Here is a 22,035-nt window from a genome sequence, read left to right as displayed (position 1 = left end):
TTGTGGTTGTAATGTGTCAAATGTGATCAAGTCTAAGGGGTATAAATACTTTTAAAAGCATTGTTTTCAGTAAATAAATAAATGTTAATTATATGCTTTACATGTCATGTTTTTCTCTTCATAGTGGTGGTTCCAGTTTTATAGCATCCATCTACTACTTCCTCCATGCATGACGCTGTGGCTGAGGGTGCAGCAAAAACATCATGTGAAGGAAGGAGCTCAACAAAAAGACTGAAAGACTGAAAGATAAAGCCGGCTCAGTCAGGCATCATGGAGACTAGAAGAAAATTCTAAACAATTACTTTTAGTGCCTGTTGTTTCTTCGAGGCACTTTAAAACAAATTGTGGAACCCAAGAAGGAGCAAAGATATTCCACTACAATACCAACTGAGATTTGGTGCAGAAGTATCATGAGATTGTAGTTATGTCTTTAAGCTGTAACAAATTAGGATTTGGTGCAGCCAGTTCTATTCATGTATATCTGTAAATAGTATTCTATAAAATTTGGTACTGTTTGATATTTTGCATTACTATGCTTAACACTTTTGCAGATTTTATACTTGGAAATCTTTAATACAAAAAAGGTTTTTTGTCCTATTTTGGAGAGTGAAAAGGTGAAAACTGTTTTTATTTTGTAATATTTCATAGATTCTGAGCTTTTTATAAGATGCTGTACCTTATAAAATCTTGCAGTGCAAAGCACTCACATTTACTCACTAAACCAATCCAATATTGTATGGGAAAATAAGTAAAATGCAAGTAAATGTCACTGTTCATAAACTACTAGGTTCCAATCATAAATATTATTATGAGCACAGAGCAGTTTTGCTGTTTTAGGGTCGACATTACTTAGAATCTTACCTGTCAGCGATTTCATAGCTCTTAAAACATGTAAATTCAGTTTAGACCAGTATAAAGAGAGTTATCCAATATGCCAAATACAGTATGGAAACAAATGTTTGCAATGCCACTCACTGATGTTAAAGGTATCTTTACTGTACCATGTATTACTTATTAAGTTGTGGTTTGTAATCTGTTTTGATGCTTGATGGTCCCTCTTTTAATTCACCAAGCTAATAATGATCAACCAAGACACTTAAGGCAATAAAACAATAAAGATGCTCTGTGTTGAGTTTTGCTTTTTTTAAAATTAGGTTTAAAGGAAATTATATTGTCTAGACTAGTGTCTTATTTTTCCACAAACCCAATCTTGACCATTTTAATCTGAGGTATCAGAACTCACAGTTGTCAGGCCTTTCAGACACTTACTTCTCCAGTCATCCATTGTCTATAACCACTCATCCTTATTGGACTACTGGGAGGCTGGTACATATGCTATTGTTACGACAAGTGACTAGGCCATCACAGGACAGTTTGGTGTGACCAATAAACCTGACACTTAAGCATATTTGTACTGTGGATGGCAGCTAGCATACTCAATACCATCTGGCACAACTCACAGGGCACAACTCATCCTGAAGCTCCATGGGATACTGAAACAGTTCTTTGTGGAAACTAAAAGGTCACTGAACACTTAAGCCCTCCATATCTGGGTTGTGCTTAAACCCTGTACCACCACAGCATCTCACTGACAAATTACTTTTGACAGACTTTTATCAAGCCTCTTATCCACTTCAGTTGCTAGGGGTTAAACCTTACAATTCTGAGCCAGATTTAGACTCCCAACAGTATCACCCCCAAACCATAACAGATATTTCTAGTCATGGTGAAACTGGAGCAAATGATGACAGCAACCATATGGCTTGCATCAGTATTTTATCTTATCAAGTCAGAGGACTCTAAAGGGGTTTACACAGTCATTCACCCATTCATACACACAGTCACACCCTGATAAGCTACATATGCCACAGGTGCCCTGGGGTAGACTGACAGAAGCGGAGCTGCCATACCATCGGTTCCACCAGACCTTCTGACCACCACCAGTAGACACGATGGTGAAGAATCTTGCCCAAATACATGATGACTGAGATGGACAGTGTAAGGTTTGAACCCACCTGTTACAGGACAAAACCTCACCTTCTTACTACCAACTCAATAAACAGCACAGAAACAATAGGTGGCAGCGCTTTTGCTAAGTTTGACCTAATGTGTCTTTAGAGTTTTAACTTGAAATCTGTTTATCCCTGTGTAAGATTTCCATCTGGTTAATTTGTGAGCACACTAGCAGGAGAGGTAGCAGTTCTGAAGACAATAAAATAATAATCATCTTATTGGAATACATCAAACAGACCAAATGGATTTTTTCAGCATTGTGGCTTGAAATGATCTTTGGAGATATTTGACAATAAAATTTGGCCATTGCACTCTTCTCTGTTTACCTTCAAAACTGTCTTCTAAGTCTATTTCTGAAATGCCTCTCAATGACTTCAGCTGTGCATACACAATAAACACAATTTAAAGGAGGAATTTAATTACTGTAAACATATGTTTATATTAAAGAGAAAATAAAATAAACATAATTTAAAATTTAATTAATGTAAATACAAAGAAAAAGATTAATGAATGAAAACAAAGACGTCATTTTGATCATTTGGGCACACAAGGGCATATTTACCGTAGCTTGTGTTTTATCCTGATAAAATAATTATTCACAAGACGACAGCAATACAAACAAATAAACTGATTATAGTATACGTGAGCTTTATAGAGTATTTTAAAATGCCTTTCTAAACAGCTGTGTAAAATAACTAGTGACTTTTTTTGTTGCTTTTTTTTCTTGAATCTGATAGACATACACTCACTTATTTTGTTTTAGAATGCACCTACAATCCATACTGCTGTAAAATTATTTGTAATCAGTTTCATTTAAACATAAACATGACAAAGCGTCATGTGACCAACGTCACCTGACGATGACATGCTAATTTATTTATTTTTCCACAGCAAAGAAAATTTGTATCTTCTGATTATGTTTTTTTCTGGTTCAAAGGGACTTTAGACGCTGATAAGTGTTTGACTTTGAGAGCTGGATTTATTGTCGGTGTCACAGTTTTATTCGTTACCAGGCTGTCTGCTTCATTTACCCAGCATGCCTCGCTTGTTGCCGTCTGTGGAGAAGGAGTGACTGTGTAGAAAAGAATCAGCTAGCTCCATTTGACATCTATGTAGTTGATGTTACTATGTGTTTATTGTGGATGAAGTAAGAGGAGGGAGGAAAAACAATATTTAAAGGAAGGAGAAATATCTTGTTGTCAACACCCTAGCGATGCCTCTCTTCACGACCAACCCCTTTGACCAAGATGTTGGTGAGTAATCAGGCTAACATAAGTAGCTGGGATCAAACTGCTTTGTTTGGGGTTTCGCAGCCTTTCAGATCATTTGCTGTTTCTAAAAGAAAATTTCTTACATTCGTTTAGCCAAAAAATAAAATAAAAGTATTACAAATGCGATTATAGATATTTCTTATTTAAGTTGTGATAGCGTAACTGTAAACAGAAGTGGGGATCAGATGCAGTCATCAGCTAACTACAGCAGCTAATGAGCTCCCTGCCTCATCATCTGTATCCCACCGTGTGGGTTAACCAGCCCGACATTAACCAAAAAGTGGAAGTGAAATAGGATGTGGTGTTATCTGAAACCATGAAGTTACGCTGTATTTCTCCAGCTCTCTTTGTTCTGTGTGGAGTGGTTAACCACTTCATTGGCATAAACAGTGAGCAGGAAAATCGGCTAATATGTAATCTGACCCAGCATTTAATAGTTTAGGTTAAACTGCTATTAGGATTTTTTTTTATTATTATTATTGAATCCCTGCTTTTTGTCATAACATAATTTAAAATTATAGTCGTTTTTTTCCTTATTATGTGCTTAGCTTTGATTATGTTTTAAGGCATAGGTGTCAAACTCCAGTCCTGGAGGGCCACTGCCCTGCAACTTTTAGATGTTCCTCTGCTGCACCACACCTGAATAGAATAATTAAGTCATTAGCAAGGCACTGGAGAACTTATCTACATGAGAAGGAGGTAATTAAGCCATTTCATTCCAGTGTTTTGTACCTGTGGCACATCTAAAAACTGCAGGACACTGGCCTTTGAGGACTGGAGTTTGACACCCCTGTTTTAATGAATAGTTGATGACCTTATGTCACAGGTGTCAAACTCCAGTCCTCAAGGGCAGCTGTCCTGCAGTTTTTAGATGTGCCACAGGTACAAAACACTGGAGTGAAATGGCTTAATTACCTCCTCCTTGTGTAGATCAGTTCTCCAGAGCCTTGCTAATGACCTAATTATTCTATTCAGGTGTGGTGCAGCAGAGGCACATCTAAAAGTTGCAGGACACTGGCCCTTGAGGACTGGAGTTTGACACCCCTGCCTTATGTCAAGCTAGTTAATCAGCCTGATAGAGCTGTTGATGTGTAACAAATATATGCAGTCAACTGCTTTTACTCTCTCTTGTTGATGTAACAGTTTAAATATATGGGCCATATTAGAAACATAAATTGGAATATAGTCATCGTGATACTCACACTAATTATTTTCTTTTTCAAAATGTTTAATTTTGTGAAGGAAGCTACACTTCATATGTTTATTATCATTCTGTTCTTGCCAATGGTATCAATTAATTTTCTTCTTATAAAAGAAACCAAAAAGGAAAACAAACAAATACTAATTGCAATAGTTTTATTTCTCCCTTTAAGTTAAAACGTCATTCTTTTAAAATATACTGGCTTGCTGCAAACATAATATACCTAATGCTTCGAGCTCCTGCTACACATGCAAAGATCCAGTTTATTATGAAACATTTTGACATGTAAATACGTGTGGCAGACTTTAAAATTTCTTCTGATGTTTAATAAAGAGGCTTAACAAACTTTTAAAACAAATGAATGAAAGTCCTTTATTTATCCATTTGATATATATATTTATGTTAGAATTTGAATTTGATATGTTGTATCTGACATGACAATGTTTTCTGTTATGCCGTTAGATTTCCATTTCATGATTATGCTCATTTGCAGTTTTGGACAATCCACCCATTTGTTTAGTTCACAGACAAGTTAGAAGCAGAAATTTGTTTACACCAATGTATGAGCAAATAAATAGAAACTGGACACACCTCTTGCAAATAATTTTTTAAATCTTATATATTTAACAAAGCCTCTCTTTCATACCTTTCTCTATAAAATATTTAAAAAATAATGATGTGATCTGTTTGATTTCTGCCTGTATTGCATGCTGTGTATCTTTCCTCCAGAGAAAGCAACCAGTGAGATGAACACAGCTGAGGACTGGGGCCTCATTCTGGACATATGTGATAAGATAGGGCAGTCCCGCACTGGGTAACTTAATCCTCCTTATTTTGAAGTAGAATTTTTTTTTTTTTGTCACTTTCACAGTTTTTTGAGCCCACATGCAGTGTTTTTATGATGAAGTACACATTTAGTGACAAAAAACCTACAAACTTTGATGTATGTTGTTGAAATGTTATGTGAAAGACAAAAACACAATACATAATTGTGAATACAAGCTTTTGGATTTACAAAGAAATTCTGTGGTGTGGATTGTGGTTCTGACATGACAAAATGTAGAAAAGCTGAAGGGTTGTAAATACTTCTGTAAATTTTCTGTTTATTTCTTCAGAGTTCTGCTCTTGTCTTTTAGGCCAAAAGAATGTCTCCGCTCCATAATGAGAAGAGTGAACCACAAGGATCCCCACGTAGCCATGCAGGCATTGACTGTAAGTAGACTGTAAACAAACAGCAGTGTTTTGCACACAGTTAAGTCTGGAAGGAACTGGATGCTGGTATAGTGTTTGCTTTTCTAGCAAAAAGCCTGTCATCTTTGAATTTAAGGCTGCTTACATCAAGACTGAAGAAAAACCTTGTTTTTGTACAAATAATTGTCCTGCAATGAGCACTTCTATATGGAGATTTCAGCTCCACATTTTTTATGTATGGGAAGCAAAATCAAATAAATTTAATTTGGAGATGATGCTTGAAAGTTCAAAAACTGCTGATGTCAACAAGCTCCAGGATTGGCCTGCGAAGCAGTGTGATGAAGCAGCAGATTAATGCAGATTCTTCACCGTATGCAAGAGAAACGTCTTTGTAAAATAAAGCCAAGTGAAGAATGTCAACATACACATTTCATATAAAGATATATGGGAACCAAAACAAAGTGTTCTTTGGAAGTTGCTGATCATCCCCAAACCTCTAGAAAAGAGGTGCAAAATTAAACATCAGACATTTTGCTGAAATATTAATCTTGGAACAGATTTTAAAAAAAAGAAATTGTCTGGAAAATAAAAAAGGAACTAAAACATCTTGTGGTATAGGCATTTATGGCACCCACCGGCATTATGTACACACACATTTATTGATAGTTTTTGAATTTGCAGAAGGAAACATGGATTATTTCTGCAGTATATTACAATGAAATACTCTTTGCATAGAATTAGCATTCGATTGTAAAATTGATTGGATAGCTATGAGATAAAAAGTAAAAATATGATACTTTGTCCTCAAATGTAGCAGCTATTTATTAGCCTGATCAAGCAAAAGTCAGGAAGTATAAAAAACAAGCAACATCTGAAGATCGCTCCAGGAAGGGTTTCTTTAAAACCTCAAAGGAACAAAAAGCTTTTCCTTTTAGGGATGTTTGTTTGTTCTTGACCTCAAAGGGGGTATTTTCCTGCAAAGACTTCTTTTTAGTTCTTTTTGCATTATTAATTTGTACATGTGCTAAGGACAAATATTAATAAACAGGTTGTGACAAATGGATAGATGCTTCAAAAGTCTTGTGACCTCAACCCCACCTAAGGTCCTTTTGCCCAATCTCTGTGTGTATTTGGAAATCACTGAAATACAAGATTTATTTTAATCATGTCTGAATTCAAATTTGCATCTCTTTGATCGTTGCTTCCTGTTGTCGTTGTCCACACAGCTCCTCGGCGCTTGTGTTTCAAATTGTGGTAAAATCTTCCACTTGGAGGTTTGCTCTAGAGAGTTCGCCAGTGAAGTCAGTAACGTCTTAAATAAGGTATGTGGTCAATTTTAATTTTGCATAATGTCAAGTTAAAAACATAGTGTACTTGTGGTCATTTCTTGTATATTTTTTTTTTCTAATTTGGCTGCACCTAGGGTCACCCGAAAGTGTGTGAAAAGCTGAAGGCGCTGATGGTGGAGTGGGCAGAGGACTTCCGCAATGATCCGCAGCTCAGCCTGATCTCAGCGATGATCAAGAATCTACGCGAGCAAGGGGTCACCTTCCCAGCTGTGGGGTCCCAGGTCGGTCTGCTGGCAGTGCATTGAGTCATGTGACATTTAGTCTTCATAGTGCCTTAAGTACCAGTGGATCTAATGTGCAATTTAGCATGCTTAAAAATGATTCAGTCATCTGATGTGTGATTATCTTCTCCCAGGCGGCAGAGCAAGCAAAAGCAAGTCCAGCATTGGTGGCAAAGGATCCCTCCACCACCACAAACAAAAAAGAGGAAGAAGATCTGGCCAAAGGTAAAATGGCCACAGCGAATTACAGCTTTTTCTGCTGATGATCAAACCACAGGACATCTTAAATAAACACACATATATAAAAAAAATATTTATTAAATGCGTACCTTTGCAAATTTTCTTTAGTCTAATGAATTTAAAAATCACAAAGTGGGTTTTCTCTTGGTCTGCAGCTATCGAGCTGTCGCTAAAGGAGCAACGACAGCAACCGCAGGCGTCCCTGTCGAGCCTTTACCCGAGCACTTCTCTTCTCTCTACACACAAGTCCGACGGCAGAAAGGTCTGCGCCATCTACGACTTCGAGGCTGCGGAGGACAACGAGCTCACTTTTAAGTCCGGAGAAATCATTACCATCTTGGACGACAGGTGAACCTCATTCAACAAATAGTCTGAAAGTTGACATTTCTAAAGTTACAGGGTTTTTTTTCTATTTGTCTTGTGGTGTAAGACAGTTGACAAATTGAAATTTCTCTTCAAAGGCCAATGTAAATTCTAACTAAGGAGATATTTTTTTTATTATTATTATTTTGTTTTGTTTAAATAAACTGGTCATTCACCATGATTCTTGTAGCCATGATCCTTAAATAGTTGTTGATATATTTTTAGTGACCCCAACTGGTGGAAAGGGGAAACGTACCAGGGAGTCGGCTTGTTCCCTTCTAACTTTGTCACTGCTGATCTCACTGCAGAACCTGAGATGAGTGAGTATTAAGATCAACAAAGCATTTATTCAGAAATCACTCATTCTTCTTCTATACATTATATTCAGTCATGGTAACACAGCTTTATGGATCCTGGAGTGAAAGAAACTTTACTTGTAAACAAGTGAACAACTAAAATAAGATAAATAAATAAGACTCCAGGGCCTGTTGGTTGGTCCAGTCATGCATTAAACAGCATCCCTCTATGTGTTCATGTAGTCACAAACAAAGTGTGTAGAGCTTTTGGCTACAGTTCCCACTTAGCACACAGCTTCATTGTACAATTCATTTGTGTGCTCGCACAATTGACACCTTCTCTCCTTCTCCATTCGTTTTCTTCAGAACATTGCCGTGTCTTTTCCATGAGTTGTTTATATTCTTGATTTGCTGTGAAAATGTCAGCAGATTTTGTTTGTTCGTTGTCTTAAAATGATTTCAATAAACTGTGCTGTAATCTTAATAGCATAAATTGTATGACTCAACCCTACAAAAAAGAGGTTGATCATATAGCATAGTAGAATTGGAAAGATGTCACTTGTTTCAGTTACTCTTGTTAGTCTTTGACTTTGGTTCCTTTAAAAAAAAAAAAAAGTCACATACTGCATTAACCAGTATGGTGAACAAAAAGCTGTTGTATTTATGCAACAATTAGAAATAAAACATTTGATGTGATGTAAATGCTGGTATTTTGAACTGACAACTACTCTAGCTGCTGCTGAGCTGAAACATTTCTTATAATTGCAGTTTGAAGTGTTGGCCATAACATTAATTTATTTTCATTCTGTGATGTAGATTTAAGAAGAAATCTCAGGTTTTTTTTATGCAACCATGTTTCAGCTGCTTAAAATAATTGCTATTGAAACTTACCGACAAGTTTTAAAACAGCAGCGCCTTGATTTGAGTGATGCGTTTTTCACTCTTTGTGTTTTTAGTAATAAGCAGCTGACAGGCAGGTTTTTGTTGCTTTATCCTCCTTAATGCAGTAATGACCAATTTTGGCAGTCTATACCAGTCTCTGGCAGTCTATACCAGTCTCTGGTAGGGACTGGTATAGCAGTGATCAGTCTATATAAGACCATGCCCCTGTTTTGGCAGTTGTGCTTTACTTTTTTGTCTATTACTGGCTGTGCTGTCCTACTATTAATATACTTTTTTTATTGCAAGTTAAAACAAAAGTTTGAGTCTATTCTTTGTTTGTAACTGGTAAAACAAAGTACAAAAATGAAAACAGCCATATATTCACATAAAATCTATGGATGTTTGCATCAGAAACTTACAGCAGATTTTTAGTAGTTCCTATGCAAGAATTGTTTTGTGCTTAAACGCTTGCTCATGCTGTTTGTGTACTTGCAGTGAAGACAGAGAAGAAGACTGTACAGTTCAGCGAGGACATCCAGGTGGAGACAATAGAGCCTGAACAGGAGCCTGTATATATAGACGAGGTGAGTTCCCTTCTGTGACTTACATCAGTAAAGAGCTTTATTATGATATTTCAAAGTTGTTACTTGCTAACACTAACATCAGTGGTGTTACTAAATTTCAGAGTTTTCATAAGGATTGTGTAGATTTAACTTTTCACATGAGCTTGTGACCTTTTTAGGACAAAATGGATCAACTGCTCCAGATGATTCAAAGTGCAGATCCTACAGACAACCAGTCGGACAGCGTGGAGTTACTCCAGCTAGAAGGTAAACAAAGCTTATTATAAATTAAATCAGTGGTATAGAATGAAGCTAGAATTCTTTATTGTTTACCGGAGAGGAAACACATAAGCTTTATTTTTGTTTTTCCTCAGGTGCATGTAATCAAATGGGACCTCTGATTGACCAGAAGTTGGAGGACATAGACAGGTATGATGGTGCCTTTTCTATGCCACATTATATAAATAGTCATGGATTTGTTTTTGTTGTTGTTTTTTTGCTTTGCATCCTCATATGAATCACCACCTTGTACAGTTCAATGCTTTTTTTCGTCCTTTCTAATCTATCTCCAAACTATACAGCTTTATCCTGCTAAATAAATCTTTAGTTCCAGTGCGAGTTTAATAATGAATGACAGGTTGCTAACGCTTTCCCCTTTTGGTTTGTTTCATCAGGAAGCACTCTGAGCTGTCAGAGCTAAACGTAAAGGTCATGGAAGCGTTGTCTCTATACGCAAAGCTGATGAATGAAGATCCAGTGTATGCCATGTATGCTAAGCTGCAGAGCCAGCAGTATTACGTGCAGCAGCATGCTAGCGCGGCACAGCAGGTAAAGTTTAGAGTCAGATTGCAACGCAGTCGGGATGTGGCTGTTGAGTTTTTGAATTGAACTAATGTGATGGATTTTTTATTTATTATAAACCACACTAAGGGCACTAACTATAGTTACAAAACGTGTGCTGTTCATAAGGTTTCTGTATCTCTGCAGGTCTACCCTGGTCAGCCCGTGTCGGGGACATATGCCATGAGCGGCACCGGGGTGCAAGGCTATACGGTTCCTGTGGAGCAGCTTCCTGCTGGTGCTCCCATTCCGGGTCAGCCAGCTCCCAGGTGAGTTTCTGAAACATAAATCTCTTTCTTGATACACTAAAGAATATATGTTTTTCTAGCCTACATGTTCTTCCTGTGCTGTCTGAGTCAATAGGTTAGTTCTTTCCCCATCATTTTGATTGTAGTTTTCAATTTGTCATTTTTATTTGAGTTTTGTTAGTACCGCTCTAATAGTGTTCTCACTTTTCTAGCAGAGGTTTGATTTTTGCTCTTAAAGCCAAATGGAAGATTAGAATTTTTAGTAGATTTTTTTTTTCTAAATGTGTTGTTAAGCTGTCGCTGTTCTGTGTTTAATTTTGTAATAAATGTTAAGATTGTTACATCTTAACACACACAAGTATGGGCAGAATCCAACTTTCTATTTTAAATTTAGAAATGTGTTCTATTTGCTGATTTTTATGCTCACTTTTATACTGACTTTTGCCATTTGTATTTGGAAGCTTGTTTGTCTCATTGTTTTCAATATTTCCCTGCAAGTTTGTTTTTAAGGACTTGAACGCCCCTCACAGGAAATTTGGGATTCTTCAAAAGTCATTATAATTTTAATATTCACCTTTTTCTTTTTCTTTTTGCATACTTCTCTTTATTTAGCTGTTTTCCTGCAGAATTGAAACAACTTCTAAATTATGTAGTATTTACAATTAGACTTATGAGAATAACTTAATTTATCAAGTCTTATTTTTTGTTATATTTCAAAAGACTCCACAACAACATAAATACAGGCATTAAACAAGCTGAATAGACAAAAAAAGATGGTAGTCCTAAAAATGTTCAGATCATGTCACAAATCATAATCAGCTTTCAGCAACTAGAACTCCATCTGTTGAAGCCAGTGGTTGAAAGCACCTAATAGACCAATAAATCAGATATGTGTTCGTGAGCCTGGTCATTTAAAGCCCCAAAAGCTCCCAATAAAATGTAATAATGTTGACATCAACTAAATAACTTCATAACTCAAAACCAGTTCTGTAGCCGTTTCTTACTTTGTGACCTCCTTTTATAGTAAACTGAAATTGGCTCAAACATTCCACCTGAATATCATTTATTTATTTTTTCTTCTTCTTACTCTCAACACAGTGATGTCCACATGTACATGGGCCAGCCACCGGTCTACGCCGCAGCGCCTGGTGCTATGGCTCCAGCAGACATTCAGTCCTACCCAAACCCAGCCAGTGCTGCGGGCCCCGCACCGTGCACAGCTCCTGCGAACTACAGCGTCCCCTCTGGCACAAGCTTAGCACCTCCCTCAGACGTCCCGCAGGCCCCTTACTCAGAGAAAGCCTTGCTATAGGCCCCCCTCCTTCTCCTCCTTACAGATAGGATAAACAAACACACATTGCCACCCCACGGTAAGAAGTAGTTCATTGTTGTTCCCGTTAAGGAGGAGCAGCAGGTTTGATCATTTGAATTGTATCAGGCAAACACTGGCGTTTGGTGCACCTTGTGTTTTATTTGGCAAATATACATGTGAGAATACAGTTACTTCTTTCTGTTGGTCATGAGGTATTCAAAAGGTTTTGATTTGAGCTGACAAGTATGTCATTTTGAAGGTTTGCATAATTTATTATTTTTTTGATCATCTTTGCACATTTTTACCTCCTCGGCTGCTGTTAGATGGGCTGGTTTATGTTTTGTTCATGGTATAATCCTAAGCACCTAATCTAAATCCAGCCAGCATGAAATCCACTTTTTATGTACAAAATCTGACTATAAATAATTAAGCAATGCTTGATTTAAAGTTTTATGGACATTATTATTACTTTATGTTTGTTTTTCAAAAACTATAATGACCCATTTAAAAGGGTCTTGCCGACCTGTTTTTAAATAATTTTGTAAACAAAATATCATTTGAATTCTTTATTTTCGAATCTTGAATTTCTAAATATGATTGCGACTATCTGGACATGTAGACTCATCTTACACTTAGAGGTTATAATAGCTTACCAGTAAAATCCATATGGTGGATCTGAATAAATTTATCAGTCACAGAGTGATAAGTTATAGACATTTATTTCAGTAAATTTTGATGATTGTGGCTTAAAAATTCAACATGTCACAAAATTAGAATATAACTTAAAATTCATTTAAAACAAAAAGAAAAGCATTTTGGATACACCCAAAATGCTGAAGGAACTTTGCTTCGCCAGTCCTTTCAACACTGTGTTCTCACTTTTGCTAGTATCCTTTTTTCTGCTCCACTTTTTCCTTCCACTGCACTTTCCACTCAAACTCTTTAATGAGAATTTGAGAGGAACAGCCAACTTTTTAAAATGATTGTTTTGTACTCTCCTTGTGAAGATTGACTATGAGTGCTGGACAACTGTCAATGTAAGGGGTCTTCCTCATGGTTATATTGCCCGTAACATGGACAAAATGTAAAATAATTTTTCTTAGAAACTCGTGTTTGAGTTTATTTTTAAGCCATAATCATCCAAATGAGCAGAAACAAACACCTAAAACATAATTTTGAGATTCACCTGTGATTATTAGAATTTGTCCCATATTTCTTAAAAATGTGAGCTTTTTGTAAACAAAACAAGTTTTACCAATTAGAGTAAACAAGTGCAACTGCACCTGCTGTATAATAATTTAGATAATCCACATAACGCATGAAATCCACAGCAGTTCTTTGACAACACTAACAGGCCTACATATGTAGACTAAAACACTAATATTGAGACACATTCAGTGTGAGACGGTAAATTCATCCACTACAGCCAATTTCAGCCCCGTTCTTGCCACAAAAGCTTTAAGAAGTACTGAAAACTGAAGCCTCTTTGATTTCTGGAGGGAAAGAAAACAAGGACAGCAGAAGCATGAACATGACATTTGTATATACTGTATTAAAATAGACCCCAGGAGGTTGGCTGTGTGTTGGCGCAGCTCTCGCAGCCATAAAACTAAATTCTGCAGTTTTTGCATGTACCTGGTGAATTAAAGGTGTATTAGCCATCCCTACATGCCCATTTTCCTTTTCAATCCAAGCAGCTTTGCATCCTTTCTCAGAGGGTTGCAGTCCTCTGTGTTTATCAGGGCTGTGCTAACATGCGTGCACCACCAGCTTGGCTACAACGGGGAAAAACTCTGATCCCCACTGATTTTTTTTTCTTTTTCTTAAACATCTCGTTTGCCATTGTTTTGTTTTTTTTTGTTTTTTTGTAGTGCTTTCTAATTTATGCTTAATTATTCTGATGATATTTTTAATGAAGTATTGCAGGATGTATGTATTCAAAGAATAGAGTGGAATGTGCGATATTCTGCCTAACTTAGTTGTATATTTCAGACGAGAACCTGGACGTTTCTCTTATTGTACTGTAGGTTAAATGGCGACATTAGAACTGGCTGAATTTAAGCCCACGTGTGTTTTCTGTGATTTTTCTCAGACTTGAGGGAAGTTTCTGATGAAGAGGCATTAGTTGAAGATGTTTAGTTGCTAACTCTCACCAAACATTAGATGATGCATTTAGTGTGTTCTTAGTCCTGAATAATTTATATGACTTCTACATGTAGCAAGTCTTTAAGAAGGATTTGTTGGTTGGAAAAACAGATTTTCAATAAGCTAATAAAATGGAAAACTAAAGTTGTTTGTGTTTTATATTTAACTATGCTTTGTGAAGGAAATTTGAAGTACGAATGCTGAAGTAAACTTTAGAGTGGGGACAAGTTTCTGTACTCTGGATAAACATTTCTGATTTCATTTTTTCTTGTTTCAAATGTGTAAATGTCTTGCCATCCGCGTGCCACCTTAAGAATGCAAAACAACTTTTAATTTAGACTTGGTACTCAGACTCCATTTTGGAGAATTTAATTTAAATATTAATATAGTTGAGACAAACTAAATGAGTCAAATCGACCGTGTTCAACCAGAGTAGCTGTTCTGGGACCAGGAGAGAAGGAGCCAGTTTGTTGTCATACGTCATCCGAACCAAGCATTTTATTGCACCACAGTGTTGGACTGCAGCCCCGATGTAACTTTTTTTTTTTTTTTTTTGTACAGGATTGAGATGCTGCCTGTTAAGTTTAATCTCAACGTTATTGTAAAGGTTCTGTCCAAACTTGTACTCTGCTGTTTCTATGTATTATTTTAACCATACCTAATAATTGGTATACAATAAAACCAGGTCAAGTGTACAGAGTAATGTGTGTGGCTTTTTCTTTTTTCATATTCATAGTATAGAGGAATCAGTTTTGCAGTAATGATTGCATGATTAAATAAGTTTTCAGTAGAGCTTTAATGTTTGACAGTGTTAGCTGCCCTGGGTTTCGTCCCATCATGGAGTTGCAGCAATGCTCTAAAAATATATATACCAATGCATAGTTTTGAACATTTAAGCTTGATGTGAACATTAAAACTTTGTATCTGTAACAATATGTGTACAGATGTGCTTAAATTAAAATGTTACCTATACTAGGCTTTTGTTTTGATCAATCCTTTTCCAGTTGTAGCAGCAGCTGACTTTTCTTTGCCACTAGATGGAGATGTAGTTTTAGCTGTTGATGTAAGAAAAGATGAATCTGCCGTGACATTTGAAACGGAGGCTTTTTGGGAAATTCTGCTTTTTGTTTTCCATTCCATTTTTGCTCCTCTAACATAAACAAATAGAGCAATGTGACCAAGCTTTAATTTCTTTATCTGTAAAGAAAGTTAGAGCATGTCTGATCTTAGTGTAACTGTACTTTCTATAGAACTTTTGCATAAGTCAAGCACTGTACAGTTTCTTCTTGAGGTTATGTGATTGGGATTGCATCCGTTTTTGGAGCTGTAAAAGGATGAATGTGACCAGCTCATTAGGCGGGCAGTAAAACAATACAACCTCCAGTGCAGTGTAAGCAGTGAGCAGAGTTCAACATTCCTCCAGGGACATTCTGAGGGAGATGATTGTCAAAGTCTGAAGCTCCAATTTCCAAGTAGCCACCAGCGTTCAGGGATGGTGCCCTCAGGGAGGACGGTCAAGCTCATCGTGTACGAGGTGCTGCAGTTTGCAGCTCTCATCGTCCCTGTTTTTGTAGTCATGGAGAGATTTGCCAGGATTATAAGAGACGTGAAAGGACAGAATGTGACTGCTTACTGGCTCGTGGTGGCGGCTTCTATTGCCTATGTGACCTCTGCAACCTTGCTGGTGTGGGTTCCTCTCAAATACGTGATCCTGAAGAAGCGGAGATTCATTTTGGAGATCACGCAGTGGTGAGTTGCAATGATTTGTCTTCAGTTGTCTTAGTGAGGACTGAAATGAATCTTAGATTATCAGGAACATTTGAGGCTTAAACTAAAGTAATAATACTGCAAAAAAATATGAATTCTCAGGGAAATAAATTGGAGTCCTTTGAGTATTACAAAAATAATATGCTCAAAAGGTAGATTGTGATGCAGAATAATCCCTGTACGTTGTTGTTGATATTTTAAAAGTATTGAATAGAATCAGTTCAGGTATTTCTATTTTTCTAAAAGTGTACATAAACCTGAATATTTTATCTGTTGAGCTTTAAGAGGTGGAGGAATGAAAACCTGTAACTAATTCAGAAATCCATTTAATTGATTGCATCAAGTGTGGCTAAGAGCATATTGGTGCATATTTTGTAAAAATATTTGAACTCCTTGAATATTTTTACATTTTTTTGCACTGCAACTACAAACTTAAATGTATGTCATTTTATGTTTCATTCCTGTATAAAGTAGAACATACTACATACTGAAGTGAAAAGAAAAGCATAATTTCACTCATTTCCCTAATTAAGCAAATTATAATGATACCATCCCTACATTTGCATTCAACTTCATTTGTAAATAGAATTGCGATGTTTAGAAAAAATCCAGCTGTTCTGTGAAGGCTTCAAAGGTTTATTAGAGAACATTATTGGAAAGATAACATCACAAAGACCATGGAACACAACAGACACCACAGGAGAAACGGCACAAGTTAAACAAAAAAATGTCATTCATCAGCTGCCATCCATCAAACTGCTAAGTTATACACTTAGTAAGTATAACTTTTGTTAGAGAAGCAACAAAGAGGTCCCTGGTAACTTTGGATAACCTGCAGAAATCCTCTGCTCATTTTGGTGAATCAGTTCTCAGGATTGTATTGCCTCCACTCCCCTCAAATGTGTCTCTAATGGCAAAAAAGAATAAAAATGTTTGCAAAATGCACCAAGTGTAGGGAAAACAGCAAATATACTAAAGGTGCTTTGGTCAGATGAGATCAAAATGCAGAATACTGAAATCTAACACTGCACATAATCATGAAAATACAAATTATACTGTTAAACATGGTGGTGGCAGCAATATGCTGTGAGGATGCTTTACGTCTGCATCGACAGAATTGTCAGTTGATGAGCTGATGGACGAAGGAAAATACAGAAATTTTAGAAAGACAGCCTGTACAAAACTGTACCAAAAAATTGTTTTGATACAATTATTGTGTTTTTCTGTTCTGGGAAAGTTCAGTAATATTCATTGAAGAGAATAGTGGCAGTGTGATTAAATGTTTTTCATTAAAAGAAAATACTCAAGGAGTAGCAATACTTGGAAGTCAAATCACTTCCATTCAGCTCTTAACATACTTTTCCCTAAAAAGCCGGTGAATGTGAAGTATAACAGTTTTATTCACCGCATGAAGGTTCTTTATTATATTTATTGACGGATCTTATTGCTTGAGTTTATTTTTCCCCAACATTACGAAGGCACACATAACCATTCCTACGGTGATAATGACCAGAAGACAGTACATTAATGTGCCATGTGATCAAATTGGATTGCAAAACATTTCTCATATTTCAGTGACCCTAACAACATAAACCTTATTCACTTTTCAGGAGACCGACAGCACTGGCATATCTTCTGCTGTCAACGCTGCCATGTTTTGCAATTCTAATAGCCAGTTCCAAGGTAATTCCCTCAAGACTGATCACTGCTGTCTCTGTGATGCACCTGTTGATGTGTTGTTCTGTCATATGCCAACTGGGTCCTTGAAGAGGCTCATATTTTCTTTAAATAACCTATTTGAGGTGCAAACCCACATTATCATCCCTGTGTGGATGAAAAAACAAGATCTTGAATACTTAGAGCCGTTATTGTCAATCTGGCACACTTAAGCACCGATTTTGTTATTTATTGTTAAGGACCCCCATTAGCTGGACATTAAGTTACTCTTCTTGGTCAATCATTAAAAACACATTAAGATATATGACAAATGACAGATTTAGTTTGTGTATCTACATTTGCAAGATTTACAGTGTGATGAAGAGTTGTTGTAGATTTCTTTTGCAACTTATGCAACTTATTGAGTTAAATTAAACTTAATCACTAACATTCAGAACATTTCTCATATGATGTCCGGTTCAACACCGATCCGAAGACTGTGGAAAAGTCTGAGCATAATAACTGATGAAAGCTTACTTTTCTGCTCATATGTTTGTTGAAGTACAGTGTTTAATGAATAAACTGACAACTAATTGAAACAGCACAATGACTAGTTAGTAAGTTTGGCTACACCAAACACAACGGATCACTTTTTCGCCCCTGAATTGTAAACACTCAGAACTGAGAGAACCAACTTCACGTTCACTCTTCAATCCAGATGTATTTGACCACTAACGAAAGAGTGAGCAGGACTTTGTCACCATTGCAAGTCAGACCAGGGCAGTGAAATGTCACAAGACTGTGCAGTCTATATTAGATACTCAGTAACAGATAGTAAAGAAAAACAGGTTTTCCATTAACCCAAATTTTAATGACACTCAACATCCTGAGATGGATAAACAAAATAAATGGATCATAATAACCAAGTTTCTTTGACATTTTGATCTTGGATTGTCTGGAAGCAATGTGACATATGAGTGTAATGTCTTTGTACATTGTATTAGCTCTGCATTTCATTGTATGTGTAATACAGAGTCACTCATGAGGCTCTCTATCCATTGGCTAAAGATTGACTGGAGTTAGGTCTTGAACCGGACAATGATACCAAACACTAAATCTACAACAGAGTGACTACAAAAAAAGTGTTACAATGGCTTTATCTAAGTACACATCAGATTCTGGCTTAAATACCATCATGTGTCCATGAGACAACTATGTGGAAGCAAATATATGCAAACCTTAATGGAGTGACAAAGTCTTGTAAAGAACACCCAGGCATTCTTCTTCCACATGTGATGCAGTGTTAGTCATCCAGGAAATGACTGCTTTATTTTATTCATGATGCTAAAGTTGGATTTAAAAGCAGTAGCTTACTTAAAGCTTATTTTTCACAGATTTATATTCCCACTAAATAAGGAAATTGGAATCAAAGTGACAGTGTAATCACAAAATGCTTCACCTTGTTTATATTTGCTACAAAAGAAATCCAGCAAAACTACTGAAAATAACATTTCTCTTGCAAATTCACTTTAGAAAATTATCTGAGCACTTCCATGGGGGAAGATGTTAATATCCATTTTGCTGTTATTGACCTGTAGGTCCAGCTGGACAAGCAACAAAAACTCGACCATTTCACAGAGCTGCCTGTTTCCTTGGTTCTTTTCTCCCTGATTTGTGTGGATATCATAGAGAGGATACGGCCTCACAAGCTCATGGGTAAAGGTAAGCTTTCAACTTAGAAGATTATTTTTTTATAAGTTCAACTCAGTTCTTTATCTGTAAGACATTTGTTTTGTCCAATATACAACTCAAACATTGTAGCGGTGTCCATAATCTTCCCAGACGGTTAGTGGACTCTCAGGTATGAAACAAAAAGGGCATCGCGGGACTTTTCTGAAAAACAAACATACTTAATCCTAAAGCAGTGGAACACTTTGAATTTTACACACTTGATCCCACCATACACATACTATTCAGAACTGTGCTTTAATAGTAACTTGCGCACTTAAAAGATGGCGAATGGTCTAGTGTTCACATGATCATCTTTTGTTTCTCATGTTTAAACTCCGGCAACATATTTTCATTACTCCAGTATACATGGTAAGATAGGAAAAAGCTTGACAGCAGCAAAAAATAAATAAAAAATGCACGTCTATGCCAATAACACCACAGCAATATGAGTCTACAAAGCCATATAATCTCATATTTTCACTTTTGGAATGAAAGGCAAGACATTTGTTTTGTCCTCATTATCTGCTGTTGCCTTCCAGTTTCAGTTTGCTGTTGTTATTGTTATATGCCAAACTTTAAACATAACAATGTATTGTTAAGCTTTAACATCTAGTATTGTCATTTGCAGCTAATATTATGGATTCTGACTACGACATGTCAAGACCCGTCCTGACCCAGCTGACACATGTGACCAGTGTTTCAGGCCAGCTGCCAGCTGATGAAGGCCAGAACAGTGTGACTCCAGGCCAGGCAGAGGCCAGAAATGGCAGCACAACCAACAAAAGGCAGGATGTCACTGAGTCCCCTCACAGCACACGACCAAACGCTTCATACCTGTACTCTTCCACCCCAAGACTGATGCCTTACTCGGGTCCCCTAAGCTTCCTGTGGAGGAAAGATGGAAGGGCAGAGGTATTTGTGGAGTGTTTCTTGTTCTGGCTGGACACAGTGGAGATGGTGCGAGTTTCCGGGGAGCCAGTCATTTTCTACTCAGCTTGGGTGTTCCCAGTTTACATCCTGGCTTTCCTTTCTTGTCTCCGCATGATCATTGCTCCCCACAGCTTCCTGCTGCCGTTTGCTGGAGCTATGCTGCAGGATCTTCCTTTCTTCATCATTCGAGTTGCACTGATTATTGTATTTGGTTTTGTAACACCTTTGCTATATCCTCTCAAAAATGTTCTGGTAAGTTTAACTTTTATCTATTTCACATGGATGACCAAGCTGAGGATATTTAAAAGAAGCAGTATGTTCTGAGGAGGAACGTAAAGACTCCAACTCACCTGTGGATGTTTGAACTGTTTTCTTTGAAGAGCAGCACCATAGACTCCTACTGAAACATCATTTGTGTAATTATTAGCCTTATGATATATATAAGGGTATATAGATTGGATATGAGTGTATTTATGTCAATTACATGTTAAAAAAAGACATGTCTGTCTTTCTTTAAATCTATACATTTCCTTGAAAAAGTATTGATACCTCTTGAGCTGTTTTTTTACATTTGGTCACATTACAGTCAAATTAAATCAAATCAACTGTATTGTATCCTGATTTTATATGACAGGCCTAAATATGGTGTATAACTGTTAAGTAAAAGAAAATAATGGGGTAGATATTCACCAACTTCACACATATATTTTTTGTCATTTGTACTTTGGAAAATATTGTACATATTTATTTTCTTTCTGAACTTGTTTTCTTGCTACATTTAATCTTTAAAATCCTTACATCTGTAAACACAGAAAGTAATCAAACATTTTAAAGTTACATATTTATTGATAGAGAAAAACACAGGTGAAAATGTTTAAATTTATACAACTAAATATGTGAGGGTGCTTTTAAGAGAAGTTATCTATTAACAGGCTTAACTCAAGGTAGGAATATTGAAAGAAAAACAACTGAAATTCAAAAAGGTCCGTGCTGAAATTGCTTAGGTTTTAGTTGAATGAAAACATGATTCCGAGATCTTTAAAGGACAAAACCTAACCAAAATAACTTAAGCAGAGGTAATAGATTACCTTTTAAACATTAACTGAATAAATTATTGCAGTGGAATCAGGAAAGAAGTAAATGGAGTGCGTTCATAACCAAAATGTAAGACTAAAGGAGGATGAAGAGTAGTTAGACTTGAGTTCTGGCAGAACAGGAATCAAGGTTTTATTAAAACAATGTAAAACATGAAGCAAATCAATTAAAAATCATTTTTATGTTGCCTGTGCTTTGAAGATAATTTAGATTTTAAGTCCTTTCCTTTTGTTTTTTTTTGGATGTTTGAGTTTGTATCAGTGCAGACCTCTATAGTGGCTGCACCGATACAATGCAGTAACTATACTGCACCCCTACCAGGACACATTAAACAGAATTACACCCATGATTCACATGCTCTTTCTTCCTGTGGTAGATTAGTTTCAGCTGACAAAGAAAAACATAAAATCATATAAGGTGAGGAAATAATTCATTCCTATGAAGCCCTGGGAGAAACTTGTTAAAGACCTTATACACCATGTGAGTGATAAAACATCAGCCAAACAGCTGTAGCTCAAGCAGTAAAGAACCTGATCTGGATGGCTTTCATTTATGAGCATAAAAACTTAAATTAACTTTCCCTAATATCCCCACAGCCATGATCTTCCGGCTTCTCAATAATTCATACCATAATCTGCAATAAGGCATTAATGCAGCTTGCATTACAAATAATGGTTGCTATTGGAGTGCAGCTTGCTGGTGTGACGGAGGACACTTTCTC

At 36.6% G+C, this 22,035-nt stretch overlaps 3 protein-coding genes across 3 annotated transcripts in view; all 3 read left to right on the top strand.

The window, feature by feature from the left end:
* The window catches only part of colec12 (collectin sub-family member 12), a 29,457-nt gene extending 28,333 nt beyond the window's left edge, over positions 1–1,124 (top strand). Inside the window, exon 10 of the mRNA XM_028021345.1 lies at positions 125–1,124. Coding sequence (XP_027877146.1) covers positions 125–144 — 20 coding nt within the window. The 3' untranslated portion in view covers positions 145–1,124. The remainder of the gene's footprint in view (positions 1–124) is intronic.
* A 1,762-nt stretch (positions 1,125–2,886) lies between these two features.
* On the top strand, positions 2,887–14,834 carry stam (signal transducing adaptor molecule (SH3 domain and ITAM motif) 1). Its single transcript, XM_028021289.1, has 14 exons — positions 2,887–3,266; positions 5,215–5,299; positions 5,622–5,697; positions 6,903–6,998; positions 7,100–7,246; positions 7,381–7,471; positions 7,642–7,834; positions 8,075–8,169; positions 9,523–9,611; positions 9,770–9,857; positions 9,965–10,019; positions 10,265–10,418; positions 10,578–10,699; positions 11,777–14,834. The coding sequence occupies exons 1-14, from the start codon at positions 3,227–3,229 to the stop codon at positions 11,988–11,990; spliced, it is 1,545 nt and encodes a 514-aa protein (XP_027877090.1). The 5' UTR covers positions 2,887–3,226; the 3' UTR covers positions 11,991–14,834.
* Positions 14,835–15,378: 544 nt separating this feature from the next.
* Positions 15,379–20,776, top strand: tmem236 (transmembrane protein 236). The gene is made up of 4 exons (XM_028019786.1): positions 15,379–15,884; positions 17,513–17,585; positions 19,157–19,280; positions 19,918–20,776. The coding sequence occupies exons 1-4, from the start codon at positions 15,628–15,630 to the stop codon at positions 20,541–20,543; spliced, it is 1,080 nt and encodes a 359-aa protein (XP_027875587.1). The 5' UTR covers positions 15,379–15,627; the 3' UTR covers positions 20,544–20,776.
* The last annotated feature ends 1,259 nt before the right edge of the window (positions 20,777–22,035 follow it).

This window comes from Xiphophorus couchianus, chromosome 6 (assembly GCF_001444195.1).
Source record: "Xiphophorus couchianus chromosome 6, X_couchianus-1.0, whole genome shotgun sequence".
NCBI lineage: Eukaryota > Metazoa > Chordata > Actinopteri > Cyprinodontiformes > Poeciliidae > Xiphophorus > Xiphophorus couchianus.
This window is presented reverse-complemented; position numbering and strand designations above follow the sequence as displayed.